Raw genomic sequence first — 15,381 nt, 5'->3', positions numbered from 1 at the left:
AGCAAAGGCACGGTTCCGGACATCCTCCTCGGACATACCGCTGCTTGCCTGGCGGAGGTTGTTTTGGTAGAGGCCAGCAAATCGACTAAGCTTAGGCCTCAACCGCTCCCACTGTTTCCGGCACTGTTCGGGAAGGCGACGCTTCGCACCAGCCGGTTTGTGTGTGTGGTAGGCTTCAGCGATCCGATGTCATAGTCTGTCAATATGCTGGTTGGCACCGACATAGGGATCCTCGACAATTGCAATCCAAGCCTTCGCAAGCGCGACGTTTTCCCACTGGCTCCAGATCGTCCTCTTTCCCGTCTCCTCATCCTCCTCCTCTGCCACCGTTCGTGAGGAAGACCCTGGGGCTTTCCCCTTGCCCTTGCCACGTCCCTTCCCCCTGCCCCCGCTCATATCATCGGGCGTCTGCCTGACTGGAGATATCCCCAACTCCTCAAAAGAGAAAGTGTCTATGCCGGTGAACTGAGTATCCGGAACATAAGTGGAAGGGGTATCAGTAGACTGCATATCCACAACCGGCCGATAGACATCGTCCGCTAGTGGTTCAGGGCCCCTGCCACCCCCTCCCACATGCATCATCCCCGGCATCATCCCCGGCATCATCCCCGCCATCATCCCCGGCATCATCCCCGGCATCATCCCACCCATCTGTCCCATCATATTTGGGGTCATGCCCCCCATCCCCATCCCCGGCATCATCATATTTGGGGTCATGCCCCCCATCCCGGCTGCCCTGGGCATCATACCACCCATACCGCCCATCTGTCCCATCCAATTGTACATATAAGGGGACATCATCCCACCCATCCCACCCATCTGTCCCATTCCCGGTACTGTTGTCGCATTTCCGCTGGCGTTTCCCTCCAGGTCGATGGGAAACGCCGGAGTCTGCGACTCGCTCGTGGCCGGGGAGTTCCTATCGTTCTCCATTAAAAGTAGAAATGAAATTTGTAGTAAAAGAAGAGAGAAACTTGTTAACAACAAGTGGTGCAAATGAAATGAAGTTCAACGAGCCGTATATAGGGTTTAAAAAAAATAAAAAAATTTCGGACGTCCGAGCGGGACGTCCGACCCTTGCCACAGTGGCGGACGTCCGCCCGCCCGTCGCAGGGACGTCCGAGGACACCCGACGTCCTCACGGGACGTCTGTATCCGACCCCAAACGCCACAATGGCGGACGTCCGGGTCGCCCGTCGCGACGTCCGACCGGATGTCCGACCGGACGTCCGCCACTGGAGATGCTCTTAGAGGGCATAAATAGTTATACGTACTATTAAGGGCTGAGTATCCATTAAGTTTAACAATACAACTAATTGGAATTAATAATGGAATAGACAATTCTCTTCAACATTATCTTAAAAGCAAACTACCAACTTTGAATGACCCAATAAAATTATTTGAGCAATTTTAGTCGTGTATCATTACCAAGAACAAAGAAAAAGGAAATGTAGACATCTAAGGAAAAATAAATACTAACTATTTGGATAAGGTATCATACCATACCGCAAAATTTGGTATTTTCGATATATTTTCAGTACGATAAGACTGATATTTTGGTATTTCAATATATTTTCCCGCCCTATAATTCTATGGTCTATTGGGACATCCCCAACAAGACAATATTTAAAGAGTAGTATTACCTAAATAGAGCGGGAAAAGAGATTAATTTTATGGCACTTGAGTATTGGGTGAAAGAGTAGTGCCAAGACTTGCCATTTCAATGAGTCAAATGACTAATAATCTCAGCAATTTTAGAACTTGTCTGGTGGGGGAACCAAATGAAAAGCGAGAAATCTTGACAACTTTGGTCTTCGGCCAAATCTCCACAGTTGATTGGCTTCCTTTGTTATTTGTTAACTGTTTTCTAGTTTGCATTTCTTGTTGCTTGGTTTGTTTTGCTGAGCTATGGTTGTCACTATTTCTTTTGGTTTTAGTTGATATTCTTGTTCAACTTTCATGCTCACCATTCTATATTGATTTAGAGCATTTATTTTCCACATAACATAAAAAGAAATCGGACCAGAAAGACTACAAAATTTTTAGACATATATGTGTATTTTTTTTCTGGACCAATAGTATTAGTTTTTTCATTTGACAGTGAAATAAGAAGACACGACAAAGAAATCAGCGTAATAACTTTCGAGACATTACTTTCTATTTAGTTTTATTTCTTTTTTCGGTTGTCGCATACAATGAGAGATTTTTTTTTTGCAAAATTCAACACACTTAAGCTCTCTCACTTTGTTCTCTTTTTTATTTTATACTTTCGTACTTTAGTTTCTGTCCTACTTTCTTCTCTCTTAATTTGTCTATTTTATTCTCTCATACTAATTTATCATCACTCCACCTAACTACTAAATATGTAACCATGACAAAAACAATACCTCAACACTAATAGGACCAAGAGTGTATTAAAAATAGCACATCGTCATCGATTTCAGACACAACTTAAGAACTTGGACAATCAAGTAACAAGAAAAGTTGTTGTAATCATATCAACCTTTTCAAGCTAAAAAATGTTTGTCGCAACTCACAATTACCCTCTTATTTAAACTCGACATTACTACCCAGCATAGCAGTACACACTTGTCCTCTCATGATGGACAGTAAGCTGAAAACCACATACAACTAATAAAAATAATTAACCCACTTAATGAATGTCTCATTCAGTATTTGCTATTATTATACAATGCTTCACGATAAGTGCATTCGATAAAAAGTGACACGCAATACTCGACTAGTACGACAATAGGAGTATATGTTAGTATAACCATTTTTTTGGTTAAAATATATATAGGGTAAAACTTGTACTACTACTGTCTAAAATTAAACATATTAAGTGAGCTGTTTATCATGGCAACTGCATAGGATGTGGTTTGAATCATTTATCTCTATGATTTTATGTCTCAATCTTATGTCTATAAATTCTCAAAAAGATTTTCACAAATCGAAACGCCCTCTCTCCTCTCCTATCCAAAGAGATGGTGGACATCCCCGTCGTAGATTTGTCGGACGCCATTAGTGCTAAGAAGCTAATAGTTGAAGCCTGTAAAGAGTTTGGATTTTTTAAGGTTATCAGCAATGGAATCTCAAGGGAGCTCGTTGCCATGTTGGAATCCGAGGCTGTCAAATTCTTCACACTACCCCAACATGAAAAGGACAGGTCCGGCCCTCCCAGCCCGTTCGGTTACGGTAACACTAGAATCGGGCCCAACAGTGACACGGGCTGGGTTGAATACCTCCTCCTCTCCTCCCTCAAGTTCCACAAAACCCATTTCCCCACCATTTCTGAACCATTCTGGTAAACAATATACTCTCTATCCAAAACAATATTCTTATGTTTTCTCATAATGCTAATAACGGAAAGTTTCTCTATAAAAAAACACTACTATACAAATTATGTAAATCCTGTTATAAACAACACTTATTTTGCATTAAAACTCGTGTAATCTTATAACTGACTTGTGAGATGATCAGGCTTGTGATGGGAGAGTATACCTCAGCTGTGAAGGAACTGCTGATGCGTGTTCTCGATGATATTTGTGAGGAGCTGGGAATCGGTACTGCTCTGAGCGGGTTGATCGGGGACGAGAGAAGTGATTCGTGTTTCCGGGTGAATCACTATCCACCGTGCCCAGCATTGAATAAGATCGGATTTGGTGAGCATACGGACCCTCAGATCATGTCTGTTTTGAGATCATTCGACGCTCCGGGCCTCCAAATTTGCCTCAAAAACGGTTCATGGGCTTCCGTCCCATCTGATCCAAACGCATTCTACTTCGCTGTGGGAGATAGTCTCCAGGTAAACTCATTTCTTACTACCAGATGATGCACAAACGTATAAAAAATGACTGTAATTCGAAATTTGAAAAACCCTAATATCTTGAATACGAAAATATTCTTTATCATTCAAAATCTGTATTCAAAATAAAGACATCGCTATTTATAACCACATAGAAGACGACCCAAAAGGAAATAAAACATAAACTAGGAAATTAAAATTAAGTCAGGAAAAATAATAACTTGTCTTTTTCGTCCTTAAACGAATTGGATGACTAAAATTTCACGAGATATCATAAAATGACTAAATATTTACAAAACTGAGAGGATTTTGTCTCTTTTTCCCAATGGAAGGTTTAAGAGTGTGAAGCATAGAGTGTTGACTAATTGCATCAAATCAAGGTTAGTGATGATGGTGCTTTAAAAGTGGTAAACAACATATTACTAGGATTATGTAATTTACAAATTATAGCTTAATTTATCCATTTTCTCATTTAAATACAAAGAGATTTATAAAATAATAAATTATACTAGTATTTTAAAAATATATAAATTTGATGGTCTGAATAATATTGTTCTAAGATATTACTATAATACTTAAAAAAGAAAGAGCTTAGTGATGCTGATAAGCTCACCTAAGGGCACCCACAACGCGTGCCGCCGGCGTTCCGCGTGCCGTTCCGCCGGAACGGTTTGGCCGCGGAACGCGTTGCGGCGCACCGTTCCGCTCCCATTCCGTTCCCATTCCGTTCCGCGTGCCGACGGCACGGAACGCGGCACGGCTTGTGCCGCCACGCGCTCGGGCGACGTGGCGCTCCCCGCTTCGTGCGTGCTTCCCACTCGCCGGCCCGCGAGTGGGACACGTCAGCGATGACGCAATAATTAATTTTTTTTAAAAAAAATATATTTATATAATTTTTTTTAAACGGTCATATTACCGTTTTTTTAACTTTTTTTTTTAATTTTTTTATTTTTATTTTTATTTTCTTATTCTATAAATACACCTAATTTATTACATTTCACACACAACTACACATCTACTCTTCCTAAACCAACATCAATTCCTCTCCAATTTTCTATTTCAATCTCCTTCACAAAATGTCCGGCGACGGGAATTACAGCGGTGGCGGCTCCGGTGGGTGGGATCTCAACGCGTTCGGCGATTGGGAGACCATGTACAACACACTAGGTGGTTCCGGGTCGTCGACGCCGGGCACCCAGGGGTCGGCGACGCCGGGTGGGTACCAACCACCCACTTTCGATGTGGATGCCTACGCTCGACCACCCGGCTCGCGGCTTTCTCAGGGTTTGTCCCAGATTCGGGAGGATATCCCCGTAGAACCCACCCAGGGAGGAAGCCGAGGCGGTGGAAGCTCTAGGGCTGCGTCTGAGGCACCCGAGGAGGAGGAGGAGGAACTGGAGGATCTGGGCCGGCATCCGTACAACAACGAAGAAACTAAGGCGGTGTACACCGCCTGGCTCACCGTCTCGTACGATCCCATCGTCGGGAACCAACAAGCCGCCAAGTGCTTCTGGGAAAAGGTCCGTGATGTCTACCACCAGACTAAGCCGAAAGGGGCCCGGAAGCGCAAATATACAATGCTCCGTGCTCAATTTGGCCGAGTCGACGCACAGGTCAAAAAATTTTGCGGCATCTACGCGGCCGAAGCGGCGAACTACCAAAGCGGAGCTTCGGGCGCCGACATTCTGAGGGCGGCTTTGCGCGTCTTCTACCAGGACACCGGCCTACAGTTCAAATATGTTGATATATGGCAGCTCGTCAAGGACGAGGAAAGGTGGGCCGGCGGTGTCCGCTCGAGCTCGGGCTCAACCTCAAAGCGCACGAAGCACACGGCGAGCGGCCGCTACTCGTCTGGTGACACCGGTGAGGCCAGCGAGGGTACACCGCAGGTGTTAGGGGGTACGGGGGATCCAATGCCCGACGAATACGGGGGATCCAGCCGTGGGCGCTGTCGGCCGCAAGGGACGAAGGCGGCGAAGACGGCTAGAGCGAGGAAGGGCCGAGGCGAATCAAGCCAGTCGGCCTCGGGATCGGGCTCGCGGGGAGGCTCGGACACACTTATGGTGGCGTACATGACCGCCACAATGGCGGACACTTCCCGCTTCTCGTACGCCCAATTCACGGCCTGGTAGAACGGAATTGTGTATATGGCAGCATAACTTGGCCTTCCAACTCCCCCTCAACCTCGACCGCCTCCGGAGGATGATTCGCCGGTGGAGTAGTTTTTTTATTTTCCCACGTTTAATTGTGTGTTTTTTATTTTGTGTTTTTTATGTTTTTAGGATTTTAATTGTGTGCTTTTTTTTATTTTTTTTAAGTTTAAGTTGAATTTTTTTTTAATGTGTGTTTTTTAATAAAGTGTGTTTGTTTTTTATTAAAGTGTGTTTATTTAAATTGAATTGGGTTGGAAATAAAAAAAAAATGAAATTGAATGAATAGTAATTTAAGGAACGGTTAAGGAACAGTTAACGAACGAAGGGTTGCAGGTTCCGTTCCTTAGTTAAGGAATGGAGTAAAAAAGTACAGTGGGGCCCTCAAATAGTGGTTTAAGGAACGGTATAGAAACAGCGTTGTGGATGGCCTAATCATGTGAAGTAGGAGTGTATATCAATATCATCGTCCAACTTGTTTTTCCTTCCCCGACTTTAAAGAACAAAGTACGCAAAGCATACATCAAAATTACATTAGAGAACAACCATCAAGACACTTTAAAAAAATGCATTCCTTGCAAAACGAATTATTTCCCCCTAATTCTAAACCAACCACAAGCAAATATATTTTACTACTATGTTTCATCACATTGTCAAAAATATAACTAAAATATATATCATGGAAATGGATTTGTAATAATTTTGTGAGTACAATGGGCAATATCATCAAATATAGTCGAACAAAATTTTGTGCAACACACTTTTACAAATCAAATTTTGTAGGAGATGTCAACTATTTAGTGGCATACATATTTGTTAATTATGAATCTATCAGTTTATGAGATTCAATTGGTATGAGATTATCTAAAATAAAATTATTTTAATAATTAATTTAATTTGTTGCATTTGAGAGAGATTCATAAGACAAATTTGATCCTATAATGCAAAAACTATCACAATATGTATATTTTTGAGTAAATCTAACCGAATAACATACTTATAAACTACCCATTCCATCTTATAAAAATAGAAACTTTGGAGATAACATGAATTTTAATGCTAAACTAATAAAGTAAGAGAAAAATGAAAGAAAAAAAATTGAATTCTTGGTAGTAAAAAATAAGCTCTATCTTATTAAAGAGAAAAAGTTGCTAAAAAATCAAAATAGAAAAAGAAGATAGTTTTATAAAAAGAAGGCAGTTTAAAACTTGTCTAATTCACCAATGACCAATCGAATATCCCCACAGCGCCTACTTACTTAATAGTAGTGCATATTATTTGACAGTACGAAATATAATTAAATGAAAATTGTTGACATGTTTATAGCAATCTCACACAGTTACCAATCATGTTATCCTAGAAACAACACAAAAACAATTTGGTTAATTCTTTGTGATGATCTAGTCATTACTTAATTCAAGAAAAAATATAGTTTAGCTTCGATCTCGTGCTATTTATATGCAAATATTTGTAATGTATTAGCTAGGACCATATCATGTCATTTTTTCAATAAATAATCGTGACACAATGTGGGTGTAACCTTTTCATCGATGCATTAAAGAATAAATTTTATACTACTTTGATTTGTAGTATAAATTTTGTGGATAAATTTAGAAAACTATTTAAATAAGAAACAAAAAATGAAGAAATAATTTACATCAATTTTCCAAGATAAAAAAGGATGCAAAAGCTCTATTCAGGGCCTAAGTGAGGCCTAATCAAGTAGATATTGGCCCATTTAATACATCTAGATTCTAAACTGTATAATATGGGCCTTGTTGTAATACCAGTACTACATTTATTGTACTATATACTCCATATACTACAGCTATTTATTTTATTTTCCAACTTTATTAAATATGCCAGGTAACATCATGACCTCATATTTGTTGATTATGTTGTAGTTTGAGATGGTAGGAGTTTATGATGGAAAATATTATAAATATTCAACGATAGTAGTAAATTCGAACTAAATCTCAGTTTTCCATTTAATTAACCATTTCAATATGTGTTAGCACAATAAAATCTTTTATTAAAGAATTAAACAGTCATTGATTACACTGCCATTTTCCAAGGGGTTTGTTGGACTCCAGATTCTTCCACCTCTTCTTCACCACGTCAATATCAAGAGCAGATTTTCCTCATTTATTTATTAAGTTTCCAATTCCTCTCTCATTACTATTCACCTGAAAAGCGAAGAAGAAGCACATGCTTGATCTCCGCACTCTCACAACATAGAGTGTGACGATCGGAGATCCGAAATCACACGCATCTGCTTGGGTGTGTGTGTGTGTTTATGCGCTAGATACGGCGGTGTCAGCGACCGCGGAGCATTGTCAAATCGGCTATCGACCTACACCTCTTTAATGGCCGATGAGCCTATGCCTACGCGCTGGTCGTTTCAGGTAGCTCTTTTTCTACTCTCTCAATCCCGCTTTTCTCAATGCTGCATCTACGATGGCGACGTTGTGTGTTTTAGTTATTTTGCGTTGACTTGTGCTTTGAATTATTGCTCCGGTGAATCATTCGCATTTTTTTTCAATTTCTGCATTTGGTGGAGCTGAACGTAGGTGTACCTTAGGCTTCGATTGTTGTACTTACGAGCTTCGTTGCTCCTCTGATTTACATTTCATTGGGTTTTGAGTGTGAATGCGTGTGGTTTGCTTTTAGTCGCTGGAGTTATTCGGAAGTACTTGATGAATCATGGTGCGTAGTGAATCTAATTTACCAGACTCAATTGCGAGTCTTCGAAATGAATTTTCCGCGAATCGTTGCTTTTTTCTTTTTGTCTGTCTCAATTCCTGCGTTCAGGAGCTGAATGAGTGTACCCTATGCTTTCGATTGTTGTGCGACAATTTTACGAGCTTCGCTGCTCCACTGATTTACATTTCACTTGTTTTGGAGTGTGAATCTGTGTGTGTGGCTTGCCTGCTTGATAGTCATTGGAGTGATTCTGAAGTGCGGTAGTAGTTGACGAATCAATATAACCAGACTCAGTTCATGAATATTTGTTGCTCTTCCTTGATATATGTACATGCATATACTGTATAGAAATGACCCAACATTATGTGTTTGATCTGTGAGTTCCATTTGTAGGAGTGGTTAAAGGGGTAGTACTGATGTTTATATAAAATTTATTTGTTGGGTGTACAATATAGGAATTTAAATTGTTTTATGATTCCAAGTTTGGGAGGAAGAGGGAGTCCGAGCAGAAAGATACAACTGCAAATGGTCAAATTGTGCCTAATGGAGACCAATCAAATGGAACGGCCAATGGAAGTACCAGTGTGAAGAACACGTCTGACTTGGCTATCTATGAGCAGTTCAGGATTCAGGTAATATGATTTTGATTGAACTGAATGAGCTTTTGCTATACTTTTGGTCCTTGTTGTGATATTTTGACACGTCAGTTTTGATTCAGAATGGCGGGAATGTGGTCCAATCTAATGGAGCATCTTTAGCACAAGATGATAAACCGTATGGCCTTTATCCCTCCCTTTTGCAAATTAATAAATGTTCACAACGTGCATAACATGGGCAAGTAATATGGATTTCCCCAAACTAAGGATTCCACCCAATTTCAAACAACCAACCAACCGTTTCTTCCTTTCGAACGAGGTACTTTGACCATGCAGTCTTTCTCTAAAAATTAATGTTCACTTTCAGGCAAAGATCTTTACTTCCTCCTTTTGAGTCAGCAGAAGTGCGTGCTTTGGCGGAGAGTTTATGTAGGTAATAAGGGATGAGCTATTTTCCCATTTGTGTTGCAGGATAACATTATTAGTCCTAATCATTGATTTGTGGATACTCTCTTGTTATCATTTGCAGAGATATCATCCGTGGTAGTCCAGATATTAAATGGGAATCAATAAAAGGATTAGAGAATGCAAAACGGCTTCTGAAAGAAGCTGTTGTTATGCCTATAAAATATCCGCAGTAAATCTTCCTCATTTCTTTGGAATAATTAACTTACGGTTTTTTGAGCTCAATTGAATCTGTACTCTTTTTTTAGGTACTTTACTGGTCTTCTAACACCGTGGAAAGGAATTCTTCTTTTTGGCCCCCCTGGAACGGGAAAGGTTTGTGTTCAGCTTCATCTCAGCTTCAATCATTTCTTCCTTCATTGCCTAGTGTCTTATTTTATATTGATAATATTACTTTATTTTGTGATAAACTATGAGTGGTAAATATATATCTTAAATCAAATTCCAGACCATGTTGGCAAAAGCTGTGGCAACTGAGTGCAAAACAACATTCTTCAACATTTCCGCATCATCAATTGTTAGCAAATGGAGGGGTGAGATATTGGGTTTTATAAGTTTTATGACATTCTTGTATGTTATTTACTTAGCTCACCATACCCATGTTATTGGTTGCATTGGGTTATTGCTATTGTATTATTGTGATTTATCTTTAGTTACTTGTTATTTTCCTCTTAACTCTCAGTTGTAGTTATGGGTGGATGTTCAGTTGACATTAGACCACTTTCTTAGCTAATAGAAAATACACTTTCACGTCTCTCTCTATAAGTAATTTTCATTGAGCTTTGAGGTTTGGTCATTATTCTCTTGGTACAGTAATTTTACTTCCTCATTGCCATCTTCCAGCGTTTTCTCAAAATTGTAGTACGTGTTAGTCTCTGGTTTGGTAGGTCATTCAGTTTTACAAAATCGAAGACCATTTGCTGGCTTTTTAAATAAGACAAGCATCACACATGTCTTCGATGTTCCACTCATGAATCAATATCATGATATAGAAAGCATCTAATTGCAGGTGATTCTGAGAAACTGGTAAAAGTATTGTTTGAGCTTGCTAGGCATCATGCACCATCAACTATTTTCCTGGACGAAATTGATGCAATTATCAGCCAACGAGGTGAAGGGCGCACCGAACATGAAGCAAGCAGGCGTCTGAAGACTGAGCTGCTTATACAGGTGATAACTTGTTTGATAGTTATTCAATCCAGAACACAAAAATTGGATCAAACACCATAGGAGAAAGATATCTGTCTGATTTGGGAAAACCAAAAAATTCATCTTCTGGAAGGGTGATTGTGAACATTAATATTTTGTTGTTAACTTGTTATAAACTCTCCTGATTAAGATCAAAATCTTGAACCCCTCTAAATTGATAACTCTGCACCATTAAGTGAAGTGAATATTTTCCACATGTACTTTTCGACATGTTTCATCCTAATGAATAATGATTCATATGGTAAAATTAGATAAAAAAGGTTATTTGGCTAAGCTTATTTTAGAGAGTTTATAAGCTCAACAACTTAAGATTTTTCAAGAGCTTAGAAGAGGTAATGTCTCAAGAGCTTATAAGTTGCTAGAGTGTTTGGATAATCGAGCTTATAAGTTGAGAGAAAGTTGCGAGTTAGAGAGAGAGTCATAGTTAGAAGAAGATAATGTAAGATGAGTTTGGAAGGTTTTGAGAAAAAAATTGGAAATAACAGACCATAACAAGGCTATTTTAAATTGATTGTTGCTTATAAGATTATGAAAAAATAGATGGGGTTGAGGAATTCATGTTTTGAGGAGGTTATAAGCTGTTGGAGTTTATTTTTAGAGCTTACAAGTCGTTTAAAAGCTTATAAAGTCTTGCGAAGTATTGGGCAAAATATGATCGTATACAGCTTAAAGCTATTTTAAGGAGCCTATAATCTTAGCCTGGCACCCTCTAAATATGCTCTGCCAATGCAGCTATATTTTCCACGGATACTAAAGTACTTGTGTTTTTGTGGTAAACTGCAGATGGATGGCTTGACAAAGACAGATGAACTTGTATTTGTTCTGGCTGCAACCAATCTCCCATGGGAACTAGATGCAGCAATGCTTAGGCGTCTGGAAAAGCGGGTGTGCTTTTAAAAAGCTTTGTGCCTCACTTTACAATTTGCTATAATTGCTTTCATTATTTTCTCCATTCTGTTGAAAACAATAAAAGATGCTTGAAAGCTGCAAAACAAAGTCAAATTAATAGCTTGATATACTTATATATATGTTGATTAGCTTTAATGTAAACGAATTGCTAACGATAGGGAAACTGTACATTGTTTGCATGTTTAGATCCTGGTACCACTTCCGGAACCTGAAGCAAGACAAGCGATGTTTGAAGAATTACTGCCATCAAAATATGGCGAGGAACTTTCTTATGATTTATTAGTTGAGAAGACCGATGGTTATTCAGGGTCAGATCTTCGCCTTTTATGTAAGGAAGCTGCTATGCAACCATTGAGACGGCTAATGGCATCTCTTGAGGAGACGCAAGCAGAACGGGGGCCTGAGGATGGTACGTTTTTACTGATGTCTTCCCCATTCACATGCCATTAAGGCACTTGGAACTGGTTACTTGTGATCAACGAGTATCGAGTTCTTTGATACCTGGTCAGTCTAGTTCATTATATGTGCATCACTAGGCACTTATCCCCCACCCACAAAAGAAACATTGCATCTCGTCTTCTTTGCTTTTTTTTTTTCACGTTGAATGAAGTACACTGGAAAACTGTAAAATCTGTGATTACTGATTGATGGAACAGTCAGATTTTGTGTGTCACACTTAATAAAGAAAATATTCAAACATTTGATTCACCCTAGTCTGGTTTGATTTGTAGTAACTAGTTTCTCGTTCCTTATTCTCTGCTACCGCTAAAAGTGTCGTACATATGCAGAGATGCCAAAGGTTGGGCCAATCACACAGGGAGACATAGAGGTGGCATTGAGGAACACCAGACCTTCTGCTCATCTCCTTGCACATCGTTATGAGAAATTTAACGAAGACTATGGAAGCCAAATACTCCAATGAAGGCGCACACATCTGTTCCTTACCTGTTATTTATTTTCTGACATGCTGTGGTGTGTTATCATATGAAGATCGAGGGCTTTAAATAACATCAGTTGTTTCCTGTTGAATGGTGAGCATTTTTTAGAATTTGACAAACTAATTAAAGAAAGTAGGAGTACTTGTTTATTGATGCTACATCTAATAACTAAACAAGGTGTATAATCTTACCATTCATGAAGCTAGAATGGTTTTGGTATGACTACATAAATTTTCATATGAAGAGTTGATCAATTAGCTATACCTTCGGATAGTCCGAGTCCGAGATTGTAAACCATCGTCCCATTGGGCTTCAACAATCCAAAGTTTCTCTCCGATATTGGGCCGGGCTTCATATCCTCATTGAACAATGCAAACATGTACACCTCCAACCTTGTCTTAGGTCTCAATGGAGTCCCTTCACCTCTCCATTGTCTCCTCAACAAATTCCCATTGTAGATCGCAGCGTTGTGAACGGTTGCCTCGACTTCACTCGGATCTCCGATCGAGGGCCATCCTGTTTCTGAAACCCGGACCTCAATCCCTCCATACCCCATCTTTGCCATGGCAAATATCACTTCATCGACTTGTGCGTACAGCATATTGTCATAATGTAGCTTTGTATATGGATCAACCACTCCGGGTTCGGGTTGAACAATGTGTAGTCCAGAGAGATCCTACCCGGATCGCCGTTGTAAGCAAAATACGGGTACGCATTGATCCAAAATGGAGCCTTTGTAGCAGCCAAAAATTGCAGAAGTTGGGGAATGATCCGGTTCAGTTCGGGTCGGAATGCACCAGCTGATGGCGGGTAGGATTCTTGAAGAACTGCCAGCGAACTTGGAGACGAGACATGCATGAACCGGTCCAACCCAACCCGGACCAAGGCTGCATGGATGCTAACCATGGCCGGCACAAGGTATGATATGAGAGTGGTGTCACCACCGGTGAAGAGCTCATTACCAACGGCGATGCCAGTGATCCTCGTAGCCGGAACATAGGGTTTGATCCGGGTCATGATGACCCACTGAATAGCTTGGTTTGGATCCGCTAAAGTCGATAACATATCGTTTTCGACCATCACGATGATTTCAATGCTAGAGTTGGCAAACGCTCTTAGAATTTGCGGGTTAGTGTCGTAGATTCGGGTTTTTGTTAGCCTGAGAGAGTGGAGAAGATCGATAACTCTTTCCGGTGGCGGCAAATTATTCCCGACCTGCCCATAGTTGATGCCAAAGGATTTGACGTCTCTTAAACCTGTATGTAATGTAATGGAGAAATCAATACAAAATCATTTCGTTTCAAATTTCCATGTCTACATGTTCAATTTCCTATATACAGACGTGTTTGACAAATTCATAATGAATATGGTTTGAACTTTGAAGCCATAAGCAACAATCAAAATTATGAAATTTCTCTTTGAGTCACTATGCATGGAGAGAGAGTACCTGATAAAGTTAAAACAAATGCAAGAGTTTTTAACATGGTAATCATGCTAACAAGACCTCCCATGAGAGAGAGGTGTTCTTGATTTCTATCAAAAATCAAAACACCATGAAAAGTTATGCTGAAATTAATCAAATGTACATACGCAAGGGGATATATATACCATATACATATATGTGTGTATGCATAGCTAATTCCTTTCTTTGCTTGTTTGCCTTTTGATTTAAATTAATGACACAGAGGTATTTGTTTCTTGGCTTTGGTACTCAGCTCAGATGCTTCAATTATTGCTATTATTTATGATAGAATATTTATATGTCCAACATTAAATATTGATGAATTTATTTTTTTATGGTATAAACACCATTGTCATTTAGATTGGCCAAATAGAATTTCTGCTTTGTTACTAGATAAGATTTAGTTAGCTTGCATAATACAAAATGTATATTCGGGAGGGAGTTTGGCAACTGTAGTACCTAGTATTTTATGCACCATCAAATTTTTTTTATTACTACTTACTTTTCAATTTTATCTAATTGAACTAGCACCTAGTTTGGTAACAACTGGGATCACCTATGCAATTTCTTCATAAGCTGCAATGATATTACATTCGTTCCATAATAGTTGAGCCGTATTTCCAGTTAGTGACTATGTACTATAATTGAGTCGTCTCTATTTATATTAATAACACACTCATTCTCTCTTTCATACTGTATTGTTTCTTACCGTACAATATTTTGTTATATCTCTACTTAATACAATAAACATTTTTTTCTTAATTTCATGTAAAAGAAATAAACTAACGTACAATTCTCGCCCCAATTCAAATTTATTATCTATGGACCAAACCTATAGAAATAATCATAGTGAGGAAGTACTATATTTTAGTGCGTAATTAATAATATATGAAAAAGGAGAAAAATAGTTGAAATAAGTAGGTATATTAACTAAAAAACCCTACGTGATTAGTAGTTGAATCTAGAGAGAGGAATAGTTACTGAATTGTGTGAATATGAATTGTAAATAAAGTAGATGTATAACAATAATAAATTATGAGAACATTTTCACATCAATTTTAATGGACACAAAACAATGAAAAAACCAAACTAATTTTTGTGAGTAGAGAATAGAAATGGTAACTTTTTTAACAAACTCAATATT

General features: G+C 39.2%; 2 protein-coding genes and 1 pseudogene across 3 annotated transcripts; 2 read left to right on the top strand and 1 right to left on the bottom strand.

Moving 5' to 3' along the window:
* Positions 1-2,984: 2,984 nt before the first annotated feature.
* On the top strand, positions 2,985-4,207 carry LOC121803745 (gibberellin 2-beta-dioxygenase-like). Its single transcript, XM_042203362.1, has 3 exons — positions 2,985-3,304; positions 3,481-3,809; positions 4,125-4,207. Exons 1-3 carry the CDS (start codon positions 2,985-2,987, stop codon positions 4,205-4,207), a joined length of 732 nt encoding a protein of 243 aa, XP_042059296.1.
* A 3,803-nt stretch (positions 4,208-8,010) lies between these two features.
* LOC121802667 (katanin p60 ATPase-containing subunit A-like 2) lies at positions 8,011-12,866 on the top strand. 2 transcript variants are annotated; one of them, XM_042202344.1, is made up of 11 exons: positions 8,011-8,360; positions 9,141-9,290; positions 9,377-9,432; positions 9,622-9,687; positions 9,784-9,891; positions 9,968-10,034; positions 10,168-10,252; positions 10,729-10,889; positions 11,712-11,813; positions 12,024-12,246; positions 12,626-12,866. In XM_042202344.1, exons 1-11 carry the CDS (start codon positions 8,322-8,324, stop codon positions 12,757-12,759), a joined length of 1,191 nt encoding a protein of 396 aa, XP_042058278.1. In that variant the 5' UTR covers positions 8,011-8,321; the 3' UTR covers positions 12,760-12,866. The 2 variants fall into 2 exon arrangements, with proteins under 2 accessions (XP_042058278.1, XP_042058276.1); XM_042202342.1 differs by having other exon boundaries at positions 8,012-8,360; positions 9,114-9,290.
* A 145-nt stretch (positions 12,867-13,011) lies between these two features.
* Positions 13,012-14,326, bottom strand: LOC121802668 (annotated as a pseudogene).
* Between the last annotated feature and the right edge of the window lie 1,055 nt (positions 14,327-15,381).

This window comes from Salvia splendens, chromosome 5 (assembly GCF_004379255.2).
Source record: "Salvia splendens isolate huo1 chromosome 5, SspV2, whole genome shotgun sequence".
Taxonomy (NCBI): domain Eukaryota; kingdom Viridiplantae; phylum Streptophyta; class Magnoliopsida; order Lamiales; family Lamiaceae; genus Salvia; species Salvia splendens.
This window is presented reverse-complemented; position numbering and strand designations above follow the sequence as displayed.

Coding starts and splice junctions, on each gene's coding strand:
- LOC121803745 (XM_042203362.1), top strand. CDS start 2,985: ATGGTGGACATCCCCGTCGTAGATTTGTCGGACGCCATTAGTGCTAAG. Junction 3,305..3,480: donor ACCATTTCTGAACCATTCTG/GTAAACAATATA, acceptor TGAGATGATCAG/GCTTGTGATGGGAGAGTATA. Junction 3,810..4,124: donor GGGAGATAGTCTCCAGGTAA/ACTCATTTCTTA, acceptor TTTTGTCTCTTT/TTCCCAATGGAAGGTTTAAG.
- LOC121802667 (XM_042202342.1), top strand. CDS start 8,322: ATGGCCGATGAGCCTATGCCTACGCGCTGGTCGTTTCAG. Junction 10,890..11,711: donor AGACTGAGCTGCTTATACAG/GTGATAACTTGT, acceptor GGTAAACTGCAG/ATGGATGGCTTGACAAAGAC. Junction 12,247..12,625: donor AGAACGGGGGCCTGAGGATG/GTACGTTTTTAC, acceptor GTACATATGCAG/AGATGCCAAAGGTTGGGCCA.